At 38.0% G+C, this 25,844-nt stretch overlaps 3 protein-coding genes across 7 annotated transcripts; 1 reads left to right on the top strand and 2 right to left on the bottom strand.

Moving 5' to 3' along the window:
- The first annotated feature begins 954 nt into the window (after positions 1-954).
- LOC141903546 (transmembrane protein 94-like) lies at positions 955-14,344 on the top strand. Of its 4 annotated transcripts, none has more exons than XM_074791692.1 (30): positions 955-1,289; positions 1,391-1,527; positions 2,271-2,464; positions 2,546-2,700; positions 3,491-3,596; positions 3,675-3,761; positions 3,904-4,026; positions 4,245-4,412; positions 4,527-4,728; positions 4,917-4,969; positions 5,052-5,117; positions 5,195-5,316; positions 5,638-5,658; positions 6,485-6,578; positions 6,760-6,786; positions 8,366-8,474; positions 8,733-8,835; positions 8,969-9,139; positions 9,253-9,445; positions 9,525-9,608; positions 9,977-10,411; positions 10,493-10,592; positions 10,968-11,076; positions 11,155-11,329; positions 11,831-12,076; positions 12,377-12,516; positions 12,630-12,733; positions 12,809-12,902; positions 13,147-13,314; positions 13,490-14,344. In XM_074791692.1, the coding sequence occupies exons 1-30, from the start codon at positions 1,042-1,044 to the stop codon at positions 13,560-13,562; spliced, it is 4,107 nt and encodes a 1,368-aa protein (XP_074647793.1). In that variant the 5' UTR covers positions 955-1,041; the 3' UTR covers positions 13,563-14,344. The 4 variants fall into 4 exon arrangements, with proteins under 4 accessions (XP_074647793.1, XP_074647794.1, XP_074647795.1 ...); XM_074791695.1 differs by lacking the exon at positions 955-1,289 and adding an exon at positions 1,580-1,652 and having other exon boundaries at positions 1,505-1,527; XM_074791693.1 differs by lacking the exon at positions 6,760-6,786.
- A 960-nt stretch (positions 14,345-15,304) lies between these two features.
- LOC141903550 (heterogeneous nuclear ribonucleoprotein H-like) lies at positions 15,305-20,823 on the bottom strand. Of its 2 annotated transcripts, none has more exons than XM_074791713.1 (10): positions 20,163-20,305; positions 19,790-19,892; positions 19,559-19,714; positions 19,302-19,442; positions 18,446-18,584; positions 17,420-17,616; positions 16,820-17,091; positions 16,571-16,709; positions 16,167-16,331; positions 15,305-16,032 (listed from the first exon to the last, which is right to left on the bottom strand). In XM_074791713.1, exons 1-10 carry the CDS (start codon positions 20,190-20,192, stop codon positions 15,878-15,880), a joined length of 1,497 nt encoding a protein of 498 aa, XP_074647814.1. In that variant the 5' UTR covers positions 20,193-20,305; the 3' UTR covers positions 15,305-15,877. The 2 variants fall into 2 exon arrangements, with proteins under 2 accessions (XP_074647814.1, XP_074647815.1); XM_074791714.1 differs by lacking the exon at positions 20,163-20,305 and adding an exon at positions 20,683-20,823 and having other exon boundaries at positions 15,306-16,032.
- A 1,491-nt stretch (positions 20,824-22,314) lies between these two features.
- On the bottom strand, positions 22,315-23,566 carry LOC141903551 (uncharacterized). The gene has a single exon (XM_074791715.1). The coding sequence runs from the start codon at positions 23,460-23,462 to the stop codon at positions 23,133-23,135; it is 330 nt and encodes a 109-aa protein (XP_074647816.1). The 5' UTR covers positions 23,463-23,566; the 3' UTR covers positions 22,315-23,132.
- Positions 23,567-25,844: the final 2,278 nt, after the last annotated feature.

Genomic DNA, 25,844 nt, shown 5'->3' with positions numbered 1-25,844 from the left:
TGGTCCTGATGCTGAATAGAGGATGTACAGGGGTGTCCCGGGTTCGAACCCAGTAATTACTGATGCTGATTCAGAGTGGTCCTGATGCTGAATAGAGGATGTACAGGGGTGTCCCGGGTTCGAACCCAGTAATTACTGATACTGATTCAGAGTGGCCTGATGCTGAATAGAGGATGTACAGGGGTGTCCCGGGTTCGAACCCAGTAATTACTGATGCTGATTCAGAGTGGTCCTGATGCTGAATAGAGGATGTACAGGGTTGTCCTGGGTTCAAACCCAGTAATTACTGATGCTGATTCAGAGTGGTCCAGGTGGTCCAGACCACACAGTCCCCACGTATATCTCCGTGCACGCGATTACGTTATAATATTACAAAATTGAATCATTTCTCGGGAATGCAATGTACGTAATTTATGCCCGGATCAAACTTTCCGACAAACAGACTCATTAAAAATATATATTTACCCCCCCCCCCCCCCGAAACCCGGCGCCTCGAGAGACAATCTGAGTCGGAGTCGTTTAAGATGTGTTGATGGTCGGCGAAAGGGGCAAATTCTATTGCATTTATTTTAATAAGGAAACCCGCTGTATAACATTTTGATCGGGTTTCACATCTAAACATAAAAGCCCACAAAAGTGGGTAAAAAGCCCGGCACATCAACTTGAATGAAGCGACCGAGAGTGGAGGCGCGGGCAAAATACCAGTCTGTGTCTGGGAAATGATGGTCGAATAAATACGAGGCAAATTTGTCATATAATTGAATGATATGAAATGTCATTTAGTATGATATATCTTTGATTATAGGTAGGCCTAGTACCGGTAGGGTTGTACGGTACCTAGGATGGGGTGATTTTTTGCGCCAGCAGCCCGGCGCGAGTTTATTGGTTTGGACGAATTTTGTCAGTATTTAGTACCATCCCATGTTAATCGCGTCAAGGTCGTTGAGCGCCAGAGAATAAATTTTTGGTTGTATTTTTTAATTTTTTGAAGAATAAATCTGTAAAACGGATAGAAAGAGAATGCAATAAAGGAACTGAACGATGGGAGAGGGTACGACGAATGGTTTCAGCAGCCGGGAAGGTTTACAGCGATTATACCAGGAATTGCTACAGGAATTAAACAATTACGAACTTCAACAATCCCAAAAATCATGGACGAAAAAATTCACTAATTCAGCTTTCTATCATCACAATAAAAAGTCAGTATTTCACTGGCCTGACTGCGTGATTATCATTCTCATGGTCGTATTTTTACTCATTAGTTTCTACTTTACTGATGATCACTCGAGGTAAGTTTATTCCATGGACCCCACACACTACACAGACACAACAACCCCCACCCAGCATCCCTGTCCTTTTTACTTCTTACCTTATTTTATTCATCGAACAGATATGTGTGGTACGTGTTGGAAGCGTTGATTCTATTGATTTTGGGTGTGGCCAATGTCTATATGACCGGCTGGGACGACCAGTGCAAACAAACTGAATTAGTAAACAAAACCAAAGATGTCTTGCGCAACTTAGAAGGTAAACTGAATCATGATCTTGATTAACTCACTAGTATAGATGTCTATTTCAGTTTTGCTTGAGAGGATATCGGGTGGCCTGGCTCAGTCAGTTTTTATAGGTGTTTAAAGGGCCGGCACAGATGGGTAGCTGAACTAGAAAATCAATTTTTAATCCATTTCACAATTTAGTATTAAAGAATTGTCACCAGACATCCGCTGAAGCAAAGTTCAAATAGGCATTAGTCATTATTGTGTGCAAGTTTGTGTATCATACCTTCGTGTATCATACCTTCGTGTATCATACCTTCGTGTATCATACCTTCGTGTATCATACCTTCGTGTATCATACCTTCGTGTATCATACCTTCGTGTATCATACCTTCGTGTATCATACCTTCGTGTATCATACCTTCCTGTATCATACCTTCGTGTATCATACCTTCGTGTATCATACCTTCGTGTATCATACCTTCATGTATCATACCTTCGTGTATCATACCTTCATGTATCATACCTTCGTGTATCATACCTTCATGTATCATACCTTCGTGTATCATACCTTCGTGTATCATACCTTCGTGTATCATACCTTCATGTATCATACCTTCGTGTATCATACCTTCGTGTATCATACCTTCATGTATCATACCTTCGTGTATCATACCTTCGAACTCTGCTATCGATTTTCAGTGAAAATTTAATGAATGGAGTTTTGTGATGAATTGGTTACTATCTACTGATCTTCAATCGACTTAATTTCAGAATGTATCAAATTGAACGCGTGGTATCCGTGTAACTATTTAAATCTGAACAGTCCACTTTCTCCGTGCGTCTCCGTTCAATGGACGTTTCGTGATAACGAACTAGTCAATTTACCGACAAACTTTCTAGTCAAAGGTGATCTCATTTTACTGCGGCCAGGTCAAGAGATTCAGGTGCATTGTAAAGAAGTTGAGGTACGCGTCTGATGGATTGATAGTTCACGATATTGTCCTGTTTTCTAGTGAATACACCGTACGATTTTGTTGTTGTTTTAGGGTTCTACTAGCGATGAAGCGAAGGTGTACGTACCCGGTGATATATTCATGCCAACAATCGAAGGCGAAGCACCGACTACGGCTCCTAAAGGTCGTAAACCACTCGAGCCAATTCCTCATATCACACTAGAGACTCCTTATGTGAAAAATCTCAGGTATCTTTAACTTATGTTTCCTTGAGCTTCTATTTATTGGATATTTCGACTATATTGTAATAGTCATATTCAGGAAAATTGTCTAAAAGATGACTATTAGCATATAGTCGAAATGTCGAATAATTTACGCTTTTATTCTTGGTGTGGGGGATTTTATTTTTACGACATAGATAGAGTACTTTCATTGAGTTGGAACTGTATACTGTAGCTGTAGACCCCGTCCCCTTTTTGGCAAATATCATATATTCTTTAGGAAGGAATTTCAATGTCCCCGGAAAAAAATCTCACCTAGCTTTTGAATTGCGGCTGAGTAAGGTTGTATGCCCTGATCCGACCTTTTATTTCTTCATTTATTCAATTTTTCTTTTCTCTTATTCTTCTCATTAACTGGAAAAAACGCATGGCGCATGAAAAAGGGGATATCAACAATTTCTAATATTTCAGAAATGAAATGTATATGATAGTTCAACTTACAGCTTTGTGTATCCTGTACTGTTTAGTACTTGCTATCCTGTACTGCTGTTAAATGCATCAGTACACAGAAAATCTGACAATTTATAGGAAACCGGTCATTCATGATTCACCGCTCACAAATGGAACTGGAATTCTACCTGGGACCGGTGAACCATAGAGGCATTTTATAGGATATTTTATAGATATTTCAATCAATACATGATAGAAAAATCATGCAAAATTCAAACAAGAATAAATATATACAAAAATACAAAGACCACCACTAATGTGAGAAAGTGAATGTTCTGGAACTGATTGATTCGTTTGAATACGTTAGACTGACTCTAGAAGACGGAGATAAGAAACCCGAGAGTATCCTGCATCATCAACAGTTTCAAATAGGTTCAGTCATTATTCAGAGAATAATCGTTCCGGTTGTTTTCGTAAGTAAAAACACAATAATCCCATTTTTGATGAAATCATTGTTTGATGAATAAATTGATGATTGTTTTTATTTTCAGATGTTGATGTTTTTCGTGAATATGATGAGATATTTTTTCCTCAAGGATAACGTCGGACATTGGGCTGAAATGGCTTTCGTTCTTCAGGTTTGAAATAAAACGTCAATTCAAAATCAAAATATTATCATTACGGTTTTATCTATTTATTGCTCAAATGAGTTCCTAAAATGAGTTGGACTGCCAGATAAAACTGGGAACATTGTTCTATGTTAATTTTGTCTATTTTTAGGTTTATGCCGTATTACCTCTTGTGCCGTTAGTTTTTCCGGTTTTATGGAATTTATTGAATTATTACGGCCTCGCGAGAATACTTACTGTTTATCAGAAATCATTAGAAACCTCGAAACAACCGGTAACTTTCATATCTTTTCGTTTTCATAAATATCGAACATTTCATTTCTGCCCAAATTTTGAATCGTGATTACAAAATTCAGTTGATTGTCTCAATTGAATTTATCTTCAGTGATCCTCCTCCATCCTCAGTTATTAACCAACTAAACATAGCAACCAAACAGTGCCGGATAATCAAGGGTTAACTGTAATTCAAATTGTATTGAAATGAATTTATAGGAAAGTACGGATGACCTGTGTTCCGATGATAGCAGTATCTCAATGGATGAAGCTACTGAGGAATTCACTTGGCGCGAACTCGCGATTAACTTCAAAGAAATTTTGCTCGGTAAAAGTGAAGTTCTTCCCAGAACGGTGTCGATGGTGCACGCACTCGGAACTGCTACAGTGAGTTATACTGATTCATGGGCATGACCCTGAACCCGGACTACTAAAATCTTTGCAAATTGTGCTAGCAAAATTACAATATCTGAGGAGGTATCTTGTCTTTTTCGTTATTAGGCTTTCTGTTGCGTCGATAAGAAGGGTATCCTCTCATGGCCGATTCCCGTCGCTGAAAAGGTTTTCTTCTTGACTCCAAAAGACACGGGACTCACGGAGGAAGAGACGTCTGACGATGAGTTACACGTGGAAACAAACAATATTACTAAACGCGATGGAAAACACGTCGACATCAAACGTGTTGATAGCGTTATGGATCAAGGTTCGTTATAACACACGCTTCTGTTTGATTGTTTTAACATTAGTTCATTTTGAATGTTTTAACCGTAGAGTCAAAAATTCTTAACTGGAAATGTTGAACCAGGATTTGTACTCCACTCGGTCAGGACAATTTATCTTCTACGGGTCGACATCTATGCACAAACATTTTACTGTTTTAAACATTTATAGGTTTTTACCAAGAAAGTAAAGTCGAAGTTTTAGACGTGACTCATGATCTAAAGGTAATTACGACTATTTAGAATTCATATTTATTTGTATCCGTGTCTTGTTGACGTTGAATGTATTTCGAATGAATGTTTTCAGCATCCGTACGGTTTGTTGTTCGATGATCCGAACTGGAAAAATCACATCGATTCATTGAAACCATTGGTACGTGCTCCTTATATCTAAAACACACCAGTTTCATACATAACAGTTTATTGACTGTAGTTTTGTTGTTTGTGTAGGGTTTGAATATATTATTGAATACATGTAACACTGAACTCGCTGATGAATACACGAAATTCTCTGATCATATCACGTGCGCGTCGTATAAGAAAGAAGATACAATAGCCGTAGTTAATCGAAGGTAATGCGAAGACGTGTATTTCTTATTTTAGCTTAGCCTTTCAATAACGGTTTTCAAAGCACTGATCGTATAAACATTTGTCTACATCTGGAAGTTCCCTATATTCATCCCCTTTTATAACCTCAGCCAATAGTGGACTTGTTTCTTACATGAATCAGTAGGATCTTTAGCTTATTTTATCCGTTATAACTTTATTACCGCTTTGAAATTCTCATTCTAACTCTCTCTGTCTCTGTGGTACTGAATATCCGATACTGCTCAGGGTTTTACGGTTTTATCATCAGTTGGTTTTTATGTTATGTTCTTGTTTATGTATTGTAGGGAAACGGAGTCTAAACTCAGGTAAATAAGAGACGCCGGGGACAGGTTTACTTTTCATGAAAAACAAATATGTGACACTACGTAATTTCATCGTAAAGAATTTCTCACTTGTAGCGGTCACTTTCTTCTGGGAATATCTCTACTACTGAATCACTCTGACTACTATAGCCTTTCGTGTCTCATATTCTCTCATTTTGACGGTATCTTCAACGGTTTAATTCTAACCTAGTCCGTTACGAATGGGTTCCAGTCACAGATTAATCAGAATCGTTCTCGTTTTATACTAAATTGAATTGTTTCTTGCTTAAAAGCTTTTTAAATATCGCGCCGAATCATACTGGACATTTTTTGGCTTTGTAGAGAATTATTATTTCATTGAAGTTTAATATATAACTGAGATAGTTGCACAACTCAATTTTACTACTCAAATTAACCGGTATATTAATTCATGTTGATTTTGAAATAAGTGCTGTTCAAGTTTTAAATGATGATCCTACATTGAATGATTGTTAATAGGGAATATATTTTCAAATAGTCTGAATACAGGCCCTGGGAAACAATGGCTAGATATCGGTCTAATTTTTAAGCATCGGTTTCAATCTCTTGTTAGTTGTTCGTAAAATGTTGCTCTCTGATTTATCTAATGATTTTATGAAGTGCATTTTGTTATATGCGATTGATAGATTGTTTCAGTGAATGGTATTTAGCTATTCGTCATCTCTATCTCCCTCTCTTATCTTGTTAGTAATACGCTGTATTTTTCCCCGGGGAAATGAGCATCGTACTCTGTGTAAAAATCTGCGTCTTTTTTGTAAAACATTAACCGGATTTTTCCGTGTATTTTTAGATGTTTATGCGAATTAGCGAAACAGATCGGTTTCGCCGATGAAGCGATGAATATATTCGATCTTCAGACGCATCTTGGAATGTATAAATATGCTGTAAGTAACAGTTCATTTACAAATCATTTACCTGAGACTGTTGATGACAATTTATCTGGTGTGTATTTCAAAATTCCGTGGAGGAATTTCATGTTTTGGTTTTATCTGTTTTTAATGAATTTAATTGTGCATTTACTGATAATGTGTAGTTTTGTTTCTAATCGATCTGTGATTTTTGTAGTCTTTGAATTTGGTTTGTTCACATGTGGTAGGTTGCGATCAACTCTTCATTCAAGTCCGTTGCTTCTACCACAATTTACGAGCGTATTATGAACCCAAAGCTTTATATGAATTTTACCGAGCAGTTGAATACGCCCTAAAGATTTATCAGCTTGATTAAAAGTTTAAATCATAATAGAATGCATGATTGGAAAGTTGAATACGGAGCCTAGCGACACAGGACCTCAGGGTCTCAGTTTTCGATATCGCTATCACTGCATTTTCACTACAAGTGACGGTTGACTGAAAGCTCATACTTTGAATGTATGGCTTAGAACAGTTGTGCAGTAAAAGTGCAGTACTCATGCTGAGTAAACTGATTTTCACGTGGAACACAATCTCCCTAGTGAAGTCATCGGAATATAAAAAGAAAAGAGACAGTGTATTTCATATTTGTCAGCTATTTCTCCCTTACAGTGGTGGTTCGAATATATGCGCTATTTTAGGAGAAAGGTTTGATACCAAATAATCCATTTTATAAAAAATCATCTCATTATCATCGCAAATTAATAAGATACGCTAGTATTTTTGAGTACATCGAGAATACCAGTGTAAACGCCAGACTCTCAGTGAATTTACTGGGTAAAATTTTAAAAAATTTGATATTTTGAGATGATTTTTATTCAAAATTTTTCTTATCCACACAACAATTTTTTTAATCCGCTAACTATCAGTCATATAGCGAATTCATTCATTATTGCGTTGTTTTTTACGCCGTATTTTCGTACAATAGATATTTCTACTCATATACGATATATTATATCATATTATTTCGATGTTCATTTTGTTCATCCCTGCACGCTGTTATTTCATACAAGGGTTTTGCTGCTAGCTTATTTTTCCGATGGCACACCGAGAGCATTCTAGTAGAAACAAAAATAACTCATCATTTCATAGTATGTAAGGTACAGCGAAGCGCAGACCCTGATCCTACAAAGTTCTTTAAGGTTTTGTCATTCCTGATGAAATGATCGCCTTTTTCTTCTTGCCATATAAACGGGATTTAGTTTTCATTTTTGCTTCATGCGCCTCCAAATTTCTTCGCTTTTTCTTATTATTATTTCCTTCGATCTTCGATTTTCTCATTAAAAAGAAAATCTATTTTTGTATGGGTTCATCTTCCCCTAACAACCGGATAATTTACGTTGGTATATTTCACACTCAAAATGCAACATCAGTAGAAAACATCCATCACAAACCACCTAATAGTGTGACGCTACATGAAACAGTTTAACTTTAGACGCAACTGATATATTAAACGTACATGGTTTGCAGTTATTTTGTAAGATAACCAGTAGTGAGCGTTAGATCGTGAAAATACAGTATTTACTTTACCTGTAGTTAGAATGATAATTGAGGTGGTTGAAATATCAAGAGAAAAGTCTACGTGCTTTATACATATAAATAGTTTGAAGGTCAGATTCGTTTTTAAAAGAAACTAATCCCTAGATTATTGATTTATGACAAGATGAGTAAGATTTAGGGTGCTTACGAATATTATTGTAAATTTGATTATTTTCAAGAAAAACTTATCTCAGTAATGATGGTTTATGATTGGTTAATTTCAGTCGTCTGACGCGGGAACTCATGATCGTCTATACAGAACCCGATCGTTCATCAGACATAAAACACCGATGCCTAACATGATCTCAGTCGCCGTTAAAGAGACTAATTCTGGTAAGTAGAATCAGAGAATCCATAATCTCCTGATTACCCTGTAACCCTTGAACGAAAAGTCATAACTTATCCTCTAGTGGGGGCTGTTCCTTGTGCCATTCAAATCCCCTGATTATCCTTATGAATCTAGAATTCCTTATTTCCCTCATCTGTGGGAACCCTGTTAAGTAGAAGTAGAAGTTCTATCCACAATTCTTGGAAAAAACTGATCTGATGTCAGGTTCTGATAGTGATTAATAATTTTGTGGTTTTATGTAGGAATGGCTCAGTTGATGACACAAGGCACTGCTGATATCTTACTCGATTTGTGTTCTGATTACTGGAATGGTCGGGATCTATGTTCACTCACTGATTCAGACCGGTAAGGCTAACTATAGAGAATGAAGTCCTCTTCGTTTGTGTTCTTCCTCTTGAATTGTCAAGGGTCTAATATAGTCTATGATCTATTGTAGAGTTTATGATTGCTTCTGTATAGAAGGTTATCTATTTTGCAGTCGTCGAGTGCTCGATTTCTATCATCGTCAGAGTATGTCAGCTTACTGTTCAGCGTTCTCTTACTGTCCCCTCACCGAGAAAATCAGTACCAAATTCAAAGATATCTACATCGAATTACCGGAGGAAGGATTTGAAATCAACTCAGTTTATCGAAGTCCAACTCCTACTCAGTAAGTAATCGCCTACTGCTGCGTGCTGGTTTATCAGTCTCACCATTATTTCACTCAAAATTACTGGAAGTTCATCTCAATTTAAGTTAACTGAAGATTGTTGTGTTTTTCAGTTCGTGGGACGTAGAATCATTAGACTGTCGAGTGAAGAAAGATTCATTATCAAACGTACCACGCGTTCACAGTATGGATTCATTACTCAGTCAATCCAGTCAGCTTTCATTGTGCGACGTCGATAGCTGTTTTAGAGCTCAATGCAATCAGATATTCATCGGAATGATCACCATGCAATATCACGCTAAAGGGGTACGGTATAAATCATCAGGAGAACCCTCTGTAACCCTCCCGTTCCCGGCTCAATATTCTATTATGTTTTGTTTTGTAGGATATCGTTCAACTAATTGAGAATCTGGATAATGCTTGCATTCGATTTGTACATTTCTCAAAGGAAAATGAACTTCGCAGCAGGGTAAGAATTCCTGTAAACTATTGACAGGGTGATGTGGAAAACCTGGAAATCTCTGGCAATCAGAAATATAAAGGAAAAAACAGGGAATTTGACAAAACAAATTTGACAAAGGAATTTGGATGTGCTATTGACCAAGTGATTCTTTTTCGGATACGTGTTTCATGAAGAATGAATAAATACTAACAGTTCAAACCTAGAATTATTACCATTCACCTGCTGTAGATTCACTTGAGGAATTTTGTGTTATGACATGGATAACTCTAGCAATTTGTATAAGGGGGTAAAGTGGCGGCCTTGTTGCTGACAATAGATGTTTCTTGACTCAATTCACAGCGATTCACTGTTTCTGATTATGTTTGTATTTTCAGGTGTTCTCCGAGAAAATGGGTCTCGAATCTGGTTGGAATTGTCACATATCGTTACTCAGTGAGAAAACGAGTGAATCGTCGAATTCATCGCAAAGTCCGAAACATTCGACGGCGAGCGAAAACTCACCCGGTTTCAACTCGGAGGATGACGGAGAGAAGGGAGCAGATGTCAGAGGAGCCGACGACGAATCTTCAATTCAAATCAAAATTAAGGAAGATCCGATCGACGAATCATCGAGACGACCTTCAAGGGCAGACGTCAATCCGGACGTGATCGTAACAAACGGAAACGGCGAGAATCGTGTCGTCAACGCGACGCATGAAACTGATTTATTACTGTTACAAGCAGCGGCTGAAGATGAAGCACGCAGTCAGGCTACTTCTAATTATACCGATAATACTGATGATAGCATGGCTTATGACATGCTTAATCGGGTAAGAAAAAATCCAGTTACCTCCTCAGTGACTTCAATATTTCACTGTTGTTTCAATGGGTTCTTTATTTCTTTTTCAAAGGCAAAACTTCCGAAAGGCATCGAAAATATCCGTCCACATCTTCAGAGTGTTGACAACGTTCCGTTATTGGTTTCATTGTTCACTGACTGTACACATAACAGTACGTATATAACTAACCACTTACCGCTCAGATTAGTGTCGCCACCTACCTAGTTTGTGTTCCTTATTTTAGAGAAGGTTTCTCTCTTCAGTAAGCTGAGATTCAAGTTTTGATATTTTATCACTTTGATTCAAAACTGAGGAGTCTGAAATACTGTACTCAGTTTTTGACTTGGGGTTGCTTTGATCAATCATTTTGGTCAACTTGTGTGCCACTATGAGTTGTGTGCCTCTGAGACTTGTGTTTATGTGCCGCTAAGACTAGTGTGCCACTAAGATGTTTGCCACTAAGACTAGTGTGCCACTAAGATGTTTGCCACTAAGACTTGTTTTCCACTAAGATTAGTATGTATTAAAAGTGTTTGATTATTTGTAGCTACTACTGAAATGATAAAGATAATGCAGGAACATGGTGAAGTTGTTCTTGTTTTCGGCAGTTCAGCGAATATCTTCAACACGGCTATATTCTTACAGGCTGATCTAAGGTGAATATAACTCCTAAACTGACAAACTGAATTCAGACGGAATGTTCAAACGCTAACCGTTATCCGTTGTATTTACAGTATCGGAGTTGAACCGTTGTATCCTCGTATCTGTGTTAAACAGTCACCGGTAGTCGATGTCTGGGAAGATGAACACATTTCACCGATGGAAATGTCGAACAGTTTACAAAGTTTACCGTGTTCAATCGCTAATAGAAGAGATGTTAATATCAGTTATATTAAACTAATTGCTGAGGTAAATTGAAATATATACTCCATATTTTAAACATTTACTATAAAGCAAAGTAAAAAATTCAGTATACTGAGAACAGAATACTGCGTACAGAATACAGAATTCAGTCACAAAATATTTATCTTACTCTTACCATATCTTTATACATAGGTGATAAAACATTAAGAAATTACTTAAAATGTGGAGAAAGTGTTTATAAGTGAGATTACGACAAGACTAACTTGAAAGTTTATTGATGCATATTGCTTAGCTGTTAAGAGGCCACATACGGCCCTCTAGTGGCTGAATCACTAACTAACCATGATTCCATATAAATGATCGTGTAATCTAACAGTTGATGTTTATATCTTTATTTATAAACTCATCTGCTGAGGAAGCGTGTCAGATATATGCTAGTTTTGCCTATGTACACGATGAAAATTAATCACATGAAGTACTTAATGAACAGTCTAACTGTTGATCAGTAGTTGGCCACTAATGTTGTTTGTAATTTGTGTATTTCAGGCGCGGTTTCATGTTCAATCAATGCGTAACACATTCCAAACTCTACTCTGTTTCTACCTGTCACTGACGTTGATACAGTTCGCTGCGTCTGTGTTATTGTTACCGCCGATATTCACCGGGCGCCACCTACTGTGGTTAATCTGTCTCATTCTACCCGCTTTAGCCTTGTCGTTGATGGGTAATGAAATCGATCCGGTCGTTATGAGTCAGGCTGCTACTAAAGATAAGTCGCCATTGTCTCGCAAGGTATGAGATATACTGTAGGCTCATTGATTTCATTCCTAGGACAGCCAGACCTGACTATGACTACCATTTGAGACTATTTTCTACTCAACTAACGTTACTTCCATGAATAATTTCTAGTTCATTTCAATTTGAACATTCATTTTGGTAAAATTACTACAATTAAAGATATCAGGTAGTCTAGTCTGGAAAGCTATGACCCAAAGGAATTGTTTCTATCAGCACTAAACTAATGAATTGTTCCTAGAACAACTTACTGTAGTTGTTTTCGTTGAAATCATATTTGTTTACTTTTTATTACAGACGGTTTTGGAGTTTTTGCTATACGCGGCGATCAGATTCATACCATCTCTAGCGATCTGTTTATTATCATACGGTCTCAGTTTATATTACATCTGTCTGAAAAATCCGCACAGAAATTGTGAAAATCTTCTCACATACATGTAAGTATCGTCGGGACTCAAAGTCTCTAGCGCTGCTAAACGGGGAAGACTCATAGTTTTAGTTTAGTCCATTGGTCGTGTTTTCTCACGAATCATCCTGTTACGTATTTTAGGAATTCTAGCACGACAGCCTCGTGGAATGGTTGGGGTACGGATTATACGGGTAGTTATTCGATCGCACAAAATCTCACTGTTCTGCAGCTCGTTCTGTGTTTCAGTAAGTATTTCTACTACTTGTGATAAAATGAATCATGCTGAATAGATTGAAATGTATTTTGTATATGATTTTCAGCTTGTATATCAGTGAGTCTCGTAAATGTGAATTACCCGACGTGGAGGCGTCCACCGTTTAGTAACGTTCTGTGGTGTATTACAGTACCATCTATGTAGGTATCAACTCATTTCCAACACACTGGTTATCCATATTTATGACTAAGCATTGAAAAAAATACTTTGATATTGATCCATTGTCATTTGATAGAAATTCTTTGAGAATGTATATATTACTGCTTTTCTACATTATTTGAAATTTGAATCAAGTGAATTTCAAGTTATGTTCCAGAAACTTAAAAAACTTTTCTGTATAGTGTAATGTTTTAGTGATGAATAGATGATTTGATTATATTTCAGTTTGGTATTGCAGCTATTATACGCTTGTATCTCAGTAGCTATAGCCAATAGAAACAGCTCAATGATTGGCTGGGTTAAAGATATCCCCATAGCCTCCTGGTGTCTGGTTTTTATCTGGCCGTTTTTCTTGCTTCCAATCAGTGAACTCATTAAACTGACAGAAATTAAGTGAGTATTGGGTCTTTAGAGAAAAGACGGCCGTCAATTATCAGAAATCTCAAATTGTATTGCCTTTTCATTTATAAGTCATCAGTATCCAGTTAAAATCAGTTCATTTTAAATGAGTCAGATTTCAACGATGGAATCGCGTCCAGATTTAGAAATCGTTATCTATTGTTTTCAGACTGGCAGAACGTTACCAGAAAAGAGCTCGATTACAGTTCGGCACAAAGTTAGGAATGAATTCTCCATTCTGATGAGAAACATGTGCTGACCCCTATTGTTATTATGATGAAATAGACAGTGTATATTTTCTTAGATATTTCCAGTGTTTCATCGTGTGCATCTGTTGTGTTTGTACGTATTTATATTGTAATAGTCGTTTGTACTTATCTGTTTAATGCTCATCGATATAAAAAAAAATAGAATTTCAATATTTGTAACTTAATGTATTCTATAGATTAATTGGAATGAATGTTATGTTTGACTATACAATACTTCCTGGATTCATGGTTCCTGGTACCGCTAATTGTACTTCCTTGTTAGTGTGCCTACATCCCGGTGGGCCTTTTAATTTTGAATTTACTATGAGTCTACGTGTAAAATTGGAACCAATTTATTAGTTAATGACCCAGGATGAAACTGATTTTTTAATTGAATACACTTTAGTGTAAGTGCACTGTTATGTGAATTATGGGGACGTATTCATTTTTTAATAACCTGTTTCAAGTACTTCCGCAATGATATCGAATGTGAATTGATATCTAGAGGTATGTGGGTTGAATATTGTCTCAATTGGAATGTCAAGTATTTACAATACTCAAAGTTCAATTCATTCAATTGCATATAACAGGTTTATACAGTATGTGACACAATATGTACGACTCGTGATGACAGTTTCTACTTAGTCTTTTACTGTTTAAAATCAATTGAACAGAAATACCTGACGTTGATTTACTGAACCTTGATACTATTTTCTGATTTAGACCAAAAATAACATGTATTTAATGTATGTTGAAATAGTTAAGTTTGTTTTTAGAAGGATATGTGATATTATACAAGATATAAATTAAATTGTCTAGTAAAGTACTTGGTTAGTTAGTTGTTCACTATTGCTTTTCACTCTTGATGCTGTAGACTGTAGATTGTCCATGGAGAAATTCTTTAGTAACCACCAAGTGGTTAAACATCTCAAAAGTGGAAATGTTTTTTTTTTTTCAGATTGAAAGCTGTTTGACTAGCCCTTGAGATCTAACAGATAAGGGAATAAGAAGTTCCCTAATATCCCCTGACCCTTGACCAAATATCAGAAATATCCCCTGATTAAATTATAAGTAATCAGGAGTTGTTTGTTGTGGATTATCAAAGGATCGGTGATCATTGTATTCTGAACTTCAGTAAAATGTATACAAGTGGTTTCTAATGTAAATAAACATGTCACATGGTCACTAATCCTTGCTTCCGATTGGTTAGAGCTGGTCACTTGGTATGCAAATGACCAACATGCTTAACCCTAACCCTAGCTTCTGATTGATCAGAGCTGATCACCTGGTGTAAACAGACCCCACATGCTTTATCTTAACCCTAGCTTCTGATTGGACAGAGCTGGCCATCTGGTATGCAAACTGCCCACATGCTTAACCCTAACCCTAGCTGCTGATTGGCTAGAGCTGATCACCTGGTGTAAACAGACCCCACATGCTTAATCTTAACCCTAGCTTCTGATTGGACAGAGATGGCCATCTGGTATGCAAATGACCCACATGCTTAACCCTAACCCTAGCTTCTGATTGGCTAGAATTGGTCACATGGTATAACCAGACTACATGGTCACTTGCGTATCAACATGAGCCCCATAAGTCTTGCATCTGTCTGGTCAGAGCTAGTAAGAAAGTTTCTACATTGTCATGACCAGTCGTCGTCCAGGAAGTGAAGGGGTTAATGACATCCTCATCCACACATATAAATGACTAGAAGAACCAACAGATTTAAGACCACAAACACCAAGTTTATTAATCATATTGTTATACATTTGATAAACACATATGAATGAATTGTTTTGGAAACAACTTTGAAATCAGTGGCAGCAAAATGTACAAAATATAATAATGAAAATGCAATTATCTTTCTTTCATCGTAGACGTATTTGATCAAAGTTTATTAAAAACGTTGTCACGACAACAAAAATATGATGGAATGAAGAGTGAATTCGATATATCGAAAACATGATGCGATGAAATGATGACGGTGACGATTAGTCTCTTGTGGGGTTCGTTACTACTGTACAACGGGTTAAAATATTACAAGTGGATTTTTATTATTTACAAAATATCGCTCCAGATAAAAATATCAACTGGTGACAGACTGACGATAGGTTGATTAAGACTCTACGACACATAAAACCCTTTATCAATCTCTCTCAAGTATTCTCGTTTAAATACTCAGTGAACTCGATGTTATCACCGCGGTCCGTGCCTCTCTCAGGCTGTTCTTACACTCTTTCAATTCTACTACATTTTTTTTTTCAATGGAAATTTACAGTACATTTTTAAAACGCGAGATGACGATGAATCTAAGAGAAAGCCGTATAATTCGGATTTCCACCCATCATACTGTTCATTCCACTTCCCATTCCACTTCCACTGTTGAAGTTATTCATACCAGCTCCGCCCATGTTGTTCATACCTGCCCCACTCATATTATTAAATCCGCTGCCGCCGAAACTATCTGTAAAAATACATCAAATCATCGTCGAGTAAAGACATTGCTGTTACTTGTTTTAAATCTACTCGTATTACGCAGGATTTCAACTTTCCCTGTATTTCACAGGTGAACGGAGAAGTGGCTGCATCGATACTAACCATTGTTTGTGAATCTATTATTTGAAGATGAATAACTGGACATGTTACCGAATCCACTGCTTCCACCTCCCATGTTATCCATGTTGTTCATTCCATTTCCACTCATTCCACCGAATCCACTTCCACTACCGGTCGTGTGCATGAATAACTCTATATACCGGTGTTCTACAAATATACCAGACACAACAATACATTCAAATGTTAAATCGGTTTGATTTGGATCTCGTGGGACTAAAACATGTCGCCAGTGACAACTGGTCATCAGCTCATGGATTGATGTAAGAAAACATTTTGTCCCAATAAGTCTGATACATTGAAGCATTTGGAGACCACTTAAGTGACAAGATATTTGAAAAGCAATTTAGAAAAGGTCGATATTGAATTTTACAACGCCAAAAACTTACGCATTCTATCTCTGTTTTTAGCCATTGCTTTCTTCGCGTCTTCAGCCGTAGCGAAATCGACGTCAGCTTCGCCGGATGCACGTCCGTCCCTGTTATAGTGTATCTCCACGTGAACCGGGTTCAGATTCGGACAGAAAAACTGTAAAATAAACGCCAGCAGTTTTAACATTTGACAAATACAAACAGTTCATGACTCTTAATGAAATAACTTTAAAACAACGATGAAATAAACTTGAAATCAAAACTCACTTCGATGACATCTTCCTCGTTAGCCTGGAATGGTAAACCTCTCATATGTACCCAGAATCCGGTACAACTCTGATACGAGGAACCGGGTGTACTGTTCCTATCACCCATACCACCTCCACTTCCACCTCCACCGCCACCGCCGCCTCCTCCCATGAATCTATTACGACCTCCCATTCCGGCTCGACGACCTCCCATCGAACCTCCACCTCCTCCCATACATCCGAAACCACCTCCGAATCCATAATCGTTATCATAATCCTCATCATAGAAACCTGTAACGATATGGATGCTAATTTATATACTTTACAATAACAAACTCAGTTTCCAATTCAGCACAAAAATCCTAGTCCCAACTGTATCGATTCAGGCGTAGTTTTCTGTACAACTACGGACTTTACTTATTGCCTATTTCTTAAAATTGACAAGAGTTTTTGGTGTTATGCTCAAATTTAAGGAGTTTCCAGTCATTTTAAAAGCACTTTCTGTTTAGAGAGAGTTTTTAAGGAGTCATTGAGACCCTGATCCCAATCAGTTAGACCAGGTTAACTATAATAACATCAATGAAGTTTTCTTAAATTCGATTTTCGTCGTTTTCTTTACCTTTAAGATTTCCTCTTCCACCTCTGCCGCGGAGACCTCCGTAGTTACCTCCTCCGCCCATACAGCCACCTCCTCCGCCTCCAAACCGGTCCATACGATCGTACGGTCCCGGTCGATTCATCATCGGATTCTTCATACGATACGGACTCAACGCGTGACGAGCCTCGGCCATGCTGCTCTTGAATATCTCGATATATCTGAAAATCAACATCGAACGAAGCGGCAATCAGTAAGAGAGAACTACACCGCGACCAGGATTATACAAATACTTCATACAATCTGGTCTTTCGTACATACTTAACTTAACCTAACATTTCTTTTGTTTTGATAAATTTTTGTTCCTACTCTAAGAGATACCTACCTATGCAAAATTATGAGAAAAAATTTTTTCATTTTAAATCTATTTCAATAAATGCCAAATATTTGATATTACACTGGGCTGTTCTTGGAAAACCCTCCTAAGGATGACTTTTAGACCCAAATAACTGTTAGTCATAAGTAATTGACCCAACTTTTCAATTCCACCTCTCCGGGACCCTTAAAACAGGCCGCTATTTTGAATCCAAATACCGAGGCCCACTGGCAACTGGAGCACCCATGGAATGGTTTTATCCGAATGAATTGAAGAGCCTCCCTTACTATGGAAATTCCCAGAACACAGCCCAATAGATCCTATAGTATTTATCTAAACCGAAATCCAAACATTTAATTTCTTAAAGACAGTCAAACTCGGTTAAATCATCGCATAGTTAAAGTTGCCTCTATTTTCATGTTACAATTTGTATATTCATTTTCCAAGAATCGTAATTAAAGTCACAAGTACGAGCGACAAGTTTTAAGCGAGTTTCACCGTTTAAATAATGCAATTCACTTAGAAAGTTTCTTTTTTTAACAATTATTTTCAATACTTATCTAAAATTGACAATAAACTATAATAATTTCAGTAATAGATATAATCAAATAGAGAAAATGTAAACCAAAGTGACCACCAACCACACCCGTTCGTTGGGTGGCCCTGCCTCCCACCTGTGCCCTATTTTCTGCTTGTGCTTCTCGTGAGATTTTTCGGCAATTTCCGGGCTGACAAACTGGACATATGCTTCCCCCGTGATGCGACCCCGCTGGTCCTGTATGAACGATATCCCGTTGGGTACAATCTCCAACCCTACAAACACCCACCACACCCGAACAGAAAAATATCATTTAATACAACTGAAAATCAATGCAATTCATCAACAACAACATTTCAAACAGATACAAGATATTTGGTTCTTGCTAAAACAAGAGCTTGTAGAAACAATAGGATTCTTATCATGAAAGTGGGGGATAGGAGGAGGAATTCAATAGATATAACATGAAACTGGTGGACGATCTAAATCTGGTTAGTTCCTTAATAAACAGGCCATACATATTCATATACATGTTTATAGAGAGGTCACTGAGAATTCCGTAATTCAACGAGTTTAATCCTAACACCCGATCTATTTTTATAGTAGCTTTCAGTTTGATCATATCAAAACTAGCAGCGGAATTGAAATTGAACTAGAAATCATTCTGAATTATAGTAACAGAGTTCATACTAGCAGTAGTCACACAAGCAAGAACAAGATCGCAAAAATGCATATACACCATTTCCCTGATACTCATAAGAGTCTCTGAATTCCCTGATGTGAGGGTTAAGTATCTAAACTCGCTGAAATACAGTACAGATATTTTCAATTCACACGACCGTTAGAGAGACAAACTTTGTACCGACACCTCTAGCATTCAATTCATCTTGTATCGTATAGATATTGCAAAATTCACAAAATATTTAATTTCTCAAAATCCTCAAACCATAGAAATGTCTCATTAAGAACCGATAAATCGAATTCAGACTCACCCATGAAGAAGTGAGCGATCTCCTCTTTAGAACAGCCGAATGGAAGTCCTCTCAAACGGACTACCGCGTCGTTATTATTCGATTGATTCGGACCACTACGTTTAACGACCCAGTCCATCTCGCTCTTCGTCGCAGAGAACACTTTAAATCACAAAATAAAACGTTTTAACCATAAAACACAAATAAAAAAGAATAAGCGATATTTCTACCATTTTTCCTACCGAAGAAATGCCAATTCTAAGGAAATAAGGATTTACCTTCGATGTAACGTTTGCCCATGTGATTATTATGTTTTTTGACGGCATGATGAACATCGTTCTCGGAACAGACCTCGACGTAAGCCTCGCCACTCGGGCGACCGTCTCTCATATACGTGAGGTGAACGCTTTGAGCTCCTCGCGGTAAATTTACACCTAAAAACAATCACACGTAGCTGTAAATGGTATTTTTCAAAGAATGAATTCCTAGTCGTGATTGTCGATACTGACCAGCCATAAATTCAATAATCTCCTCAGCTGTAGCCGACCAGGGTAAACCTCGTACCCTTACAACGTGGTGGTGATGGTCATTTGTTTCTTCCATTTTAATATTCTTCATAAAAAATACATAAAACAAGGCATTAAAATCAAAACATTGATATCTGTTTCAGTCCGGGCGGACCGCATCACTGCATCGGCACGCATCATGACGACTGAATGAATTCATAGACAGCAAACGAAATGAGACCTACAACTTCCTTCAGAGGTAGATATAAAATAAACCGTTAATTGTTGAAAAACTGAAAATCAATCTATAAAGTCTGAAACTACAGACTAAGTTAGGGAAATTGCGGTTATTTCATAATTGGTAAATATTTCATACCCTCGCGACATAGTCGACTGTCTCTTCCATTTTTATTTGTTCTGAATAGGATGAAACAAAGATCGCGATCAGCGGATTTCAGATGAGTTTATGAATGTTAGTGAACCACAACCAGCTATCCTGAATACTGATTCAAAGGCCGAAAGGGTCTAAGAAGTTTATATATTTAATTTTATTGAATGATTGCGAGATGGTTGTCGTTAATCAATGTCTATAAGTGGAAACATCTTAACTAACTACAATCACAGCTCGATATGAGTAACATTTCAATTCATTATTTAGTGAACAAAAGGCAAGAAGAATTTCTCAATTCCTTAGCAGATAAAAACCAAGAAGTCCCCACGCCAAACATGCAGCAAAGCGCCGCAAGATGGCGCGATGAGCGACTTTGCCGACATTTTCAACCCCTAAAAACAGCAATAAACAGCGATATATTTCACTAAATAAATCAAACATTGAATGGAGAACAAAATGAAGTGATTAAAATACGAGTTAATTGGAGTTAAAACGAAATAATTACCGTGAATTTAACGGGTCGACAAGACGATGAATTTCTTCTTTCTTTCTATAAAATACAAATGGCGGAAAGACGGTGATGTGTAAAACACGGAGTTAGCAGCGGACTCATGGACAGGGCAAGTATAGTGAACTAACGGATATGAACATTATGCAGGAACCGGACATACACAATGTGCGGGTGGATCACCTTGCGCAGTCGAGTATCGGAGTTGTTTTGCAAAACGAACATGTGTTAAATGCAGTGTCTATTTATTTCATCTTGACACTGGAGTTTTTGCATGAGCACAAACAACATTACGAGCTTTGTCACCGGACACAGCAACGCCCAGTTGACTGTTCAACTAAAAAAAATCAATCGACCCGAGTTTATCTCTACTGCTGACTGGATATAGAACCAGGGTGCAGTTTCACGAAAAAGTTTAAGGCTTAAACGGTTAAGTTTGAATTGTTGTGTTCATTGAAGAAATGAAGTAACCAATGGCAATTACACCAAGAATTTGAGTTAAACTTTTTTGTGAAACAGGGCCCTGGACGGTATCCCCGAGTCGGTGGGCCAGGCACATCATCACTCCGCCATCGCGGGTGCCCCAGCGGTTCCAGATAAGATAGTACGTGACCTTGGAGAATTTGACCAAATGATCAGACCTCGTCTTTATGTATTTTTGATAATACGCCTAGATCTAATAATCTCTCCGAGTCGATGGGCCAGGCACTTGATCACTCCATCAATGCGGGCGCCAGCAGTTCGGCCGGGTGGTGCAGATAAGATAATACGCCTATAAATACCCCGGCCTAGATCTAATAGATAGTAAACCTCTACCTAGTAGATAGTACACTACGTATAAAATATAAAGTATAAAAGATAAGGCCGTCGGGATTGGATTGGTATTGAAAAGGTCGACCACAAGCCGTTTTAGCCTGACTGTGAATGTCAGGGTGGTGACGGGGCGAGCCGACCGACGGCAGCGCATCGATGTCATACAACTGTATATAAACCAACTAATACATATTTCATACATATATTGATGATAAAAATGATGTCGTCGTGTTTGTTATCGCTTCATACGAGACACATAGGAAAATGGATCCCGCGCACTTGAACGAAAAATCAATTTCTAGAAAAGCAGCTGTTGCTTTTGTAAAGGCACAGACGAATTGTATAGTCTCTAGGCTGCAAACAGCTTGGTAGAATATATCTATCTCTCTCTGTACATCAAGGTAGAGCTGTTCTTCTCTCCGTGCTGGGTATGATTCATGACTAGGTATACCTCTTGATGTTATATTACTTCCCCGGGAATGAATAAATCTCTTGAGTCGCTCTATCTATACCCGAATGCGGCTAAATATACCTTACTAACGATCTCGGAAAGTGCATTAATCGTTTTGTTGTTTTTTACTTTCTCTCTCACGAATTCACGTACAATTTATTTAAATGCCTATACGAGGAAATAGTCACACAATTAGTTGACGTAATTCGGCCACGATTTACATGTATTTGCTCATTGCAAACACGTCTCGGCGACACAGCGCTGATATATGGGATCTCTCGTATACAGACACAGGGAGTGCAGGCAGGAATAGAAAAAAAACCCATAAAAGAAACGATAAACAGCAAAATTGGTATTCTCTAATATATATATATATATGTATATTCAATTTCCCGTTTGTGTTCTAGTTCACATAATACAAAAGATTTTAGAATGAGTATGTATATATATTTGCATGTAATTTTACAGGAAAATAGGTTTGTTTGAACATTCGATTGCTATATGTAAAATTGATTTTAAATATTCCCCAATAGCAACAGCAGCAGCGACAACAGCAGAATTTTCACAGCAAAAATAGAAATACGAAATTCTAATATAGTTTTAACGACTAATCACATAGATGGCAGCTATAAATTAGGAAGAACTTCGATTTTTTAACAGTTAGATCATTTGAAGTCAATACTTGGAGTTAATTGATGTTTTTATTTTGATATATTCGTATATACCGGTATCAAGTCATACATTTCTCCATTTCTGTTATTTCTGGAGCGTTCTATTTCGCTGAATTCATAGTCTTGTTTTCAGCATTGGTACGCGTGTATTTCCCTGCGTCTCGCGCTGGATGGTTTGCATACACCAGACGCAAGCTGTTCTTCTTTTCTTTCCTTATCGAATAAAAGTCCCTTCTCCTTTTCAAAATAGTTACTAAAAACAAATCCGAAGCATGCTCGAACCGACAACAACTACCATCCGAGACATCGCGGACACCTCGGATCTGCTCACAATTCTGGCTTCAAACGAGACGATAGTTTACTGTAAACATTTAGCGAAAAAGGTTACCTCAGAATTTTAGAATCAATCCAACCATAATCAATCAAGATGCGTTTTAATTACGAAGTATCAGTGCTTTTCATTAACCCATTGTCATCTTCTTAACCGCGCGGCGTTCGCCGATTAGAAAAAGTTACTCCCGGGCAATGGACTGGGTCCCTTGCATATGGTTGACTTCTTGTCCGACTTGAACTGTAGCGCACCAAGCACAGCACCAAAACAATAACAAATCCTTCACGAACGTGCCTTCGATATTTTGACGTTCGCGAACCTTTTCACGGATTTTGGCACCGAATATACAGTTGAGAATTGGCACGAGAGATGCCAGGCCGCACAGGATACAACTATCGCCCACAGCTTCGGCGTTTTTACCAAACGTGTAGCAAGGAACGAAAAATGATATCACGCACAGACCAAAGTTGTCGAAACATCCGCAAAGACCGTGTTGAAAATCGTTAGACATTTTGATGATTTTTTGAAGTTTGAATTGCTGCCTTATTGAGATCGACCACCGCTGCTAGCGCATATACTCAATAACGGAAAACAACCGACCCAGCTGTTTAACGTACAGCCGACGCCCCTATAGTCTCGACCAATCGCTTGGCCGGATTCAAACCACGTGGTGGCCTCGGTAAACTAGGGATATATTATCAAAACTCAGATAAATATTCTTATCAATACAGGAACAGGTGTAAGACTGGAGTGTCTGTACGTATACTATTTATGGTAAAGCTGGGGAGCAATGCGATTTCAAGTTCAAGCGCGGCGCGAAATAGAGACATCATAAACCCGATTACGATACGGAGGAGGACGTGGCAGGAGTTCCTTCGAGAAACGGCTGTTTTGTAAAAATATACCACGATGGCCTGGTTAAACCAGAATCCTGCTACAAATGGCTTTTCTATCAAAATTCTTGTCATTGGATTTGGGCTGCGAACATTATGCTAGACCTGGCTGAATTCATTCAGAATTTAGGGCATTAGTATAACACTGATGTAGTAATGGGGCTATTACGACAAAATGAGGACTGTGAAACTAATTGCAGACAACTACAGCATTTAGTCTATTGATTTCAACTGATTTATATCATGTTTGGTGCGGGATAGCCCAACTCGTCAACAATACACCGCGCTGAACATGGAAGCCCATTCAGGGGCGGGTTAAGGGGGAACTGGGGCACGTGCGCCCCATGAAAATGTCAGGAAGAAATTCTAGACCAAACGTTTTAGCGCTTTTTGAATTTTTTGTTCTTTTTTGAAAAAGAGTTCTCACATCGGCAAATTCAATGCTGTCAAACACTTGAAGTGAACCGACAGTGACGGACACCCGAAGTCTAGGAAAAATCATTTCACGGGAAGCTGTTTTTTCTCTACACACTGCAAACGTAAAATTGTTGTCAAAAAACTAATTGATATCTGTTGTTATTTTTTTGTGCCTGAAAGTAGATGGTTGTGAATATTGACTCCTCATAATCGACACTAATCAACCTCACCTCAGACCCGTCGGAAGGAATCTTTCAATGGCGAGGCTTATTTCTGAAGGGGAGTCTTGGGCCCTCCCCTGAAAAATTTTGAAAATCCAATCGCTGGAGATGCGTTTTGGGGCCATTTCATGGTCTCATTCACAGAAAGCCTGAGAAGTCGTGAGCCAACCACCTAAGAACGACGAGCTGCTACGTGGGACAGCGTAGCCCTGAAAATTAGCCCTAAAAATTTTCAATTTTTGTTAAGCAAGAAAGTGGGGCGGCTTTGGCCACCCCTAAAGCCGCCCCCGTTCCGACGGCCCTGGCCTCACATCAAGACATAAATCTATCTTCATTGACTGATTTTCGGGGTACGATGGTGAATAAAAGACTTTGGTCGTCTCTGAAAATCATATACAATGTATCATTAACAGCTTAATCTAATACATTGTTTGAAATGAGTTACAAATTTCAGATCGAGCGCTTGCCACCACAGGCAAGTGAGGTGGATACTGTACTGCCGCGCGCCATTATCGCCACGGCATATTGTTGTACGTCCCGAAGTGTGCACGTGCTCGCTGGTGGATGCTATGGCGAGACTTCTCTGTTAATTCAGTCAGAGAATTTGATTCGTTCGCGTTAAATCTTGATTGAAGACTAAGATACATAGTATAAGATGTAGAGCTGTTAAATGAGTTGACCCGCAACTCATTAGCCCTCCGACAAGACAAGCAATGTGAAGAGGAGGTCGGCAGAACTTAGGAAGCGAAAATGAAAGCACAATGAAAGAAGGAAGGTGGATGAGTTTAAACGAAATAAATGCATTTATTAATTAAAATCCTGTCTAGTGGTTTCAACTAAGCCTATTAAGCTCCGCGAGTCTAAGTGTAATACGGTTCAAAAGATGGAACAACAGTAAAAAAGGGTCACATGGCGAAGTGTTTTAGACTGTTTAAAGCCTCTAAGCCTACCCGGTCCCCAGTTTTTTTGGATCTATTTTTAATTAAGATCTAATTAGGGCCTACCTTGAAAATTCTAATATGGATGGACTTAATAGACTTCCATTGGCGAAGCCAGTAGCGCTGTAGGTCCTGGCCTACATTTTTTTAGTCAAATAGATTTAAAAAAAAAAATCTTCATACCATAAACTTACACAGGATCAGTTTTAAAGAGTGAATATCTGTTCATAAGTCTTGATAACTCCAAGTCCCCGGTATGCCCTACAGTCAAAACTTAGTCATAGGGTTATATAATATTTTTGATAATATAAACCCTAGGTTTGGCCTGGTCAAACTATTGGATATTGGTCAATGTGGTTTACTTGCTTATACTAGGTGACCACTTATCCTGACTGTTTGGTTTTAGAGACCTGTGATATCTTTA

The sequence above is a fragment of the Tubulanus polymorphus genome, chromosome 4 (genome assembly GCF_964204645.1).
Source record: "Tubulanus polymorphus chromosome 4, tnTubPoly1.2, whole genome shotgun sequence".
NCBI lineage: Eukaryota > Metazoa > Nemertea > Palaeonemertea > Tubulaniformes > Tubulanidae > Tubulanus > Tubulanus polymorphus.
The sequence above is the reverse complement of the archived record's forward strand: the minus strand, read 5'-3'. Positions and strand labels throughout refer to the sequence as shown.

What these genes read in the sequence shown, in the direction of transcription:
- LOC141903551 (XM_074791715.1), bottom strand. Translation starts at nt 23,462, where the DNA reads ATGTCTAACGATTTTCAACACGGTCTTTGCGGATGTTTCGACAACTTT.
- LOC141903546 (XM_074791692.1), top strand. Translation starts at nt 1,042, where the DNA reads ATGGGAGAGGGTACGACGAATGGTTTCAGCAGCCGGGAAGGTTTACAG. An exon ending in ACGTGACTCATGATCTAAAG is followed by an intron (nt 4,970 to 5,051) that starts GTAATTACGACT and finishes GAATGTTTTCAG; the next exon opens with CATCCGTACGGTTTGTTGTT. An exon ending in ATTTGGTTTGTTCACATGTG is followed by an intron (nt 6,787 to 8,365) that starts GTAGGTTGCGAT and finishes GGTTAATTTCAG; the next exon opens with TCGTCTGACGCGGGAACTCA.
- LOC141903550 (XM_074791713.1), bottom strand. Translation starts at nt 20,192, where the DNA reads ATGGAAGAGACAGTCGACTATGTCGCGAGG. An exon ending in CAGTCGACTATGTCGCGAGG is followed by an intron (nt 19,893 to 20,162) that starts GTATGAAATATT and finishes TTTTTTATGAAG; the next exon opens with AATATTAAAATGGAAGAAAC. An exon ending in GATTATTGAATTTATGGCTG is followed by an intron (nt 19,715 to 19,789) that starts GTCAGTATCGAC and finishes GATTGTTTTTAG; the next exon opens with GTGTAAATTTACCGCGAGGA.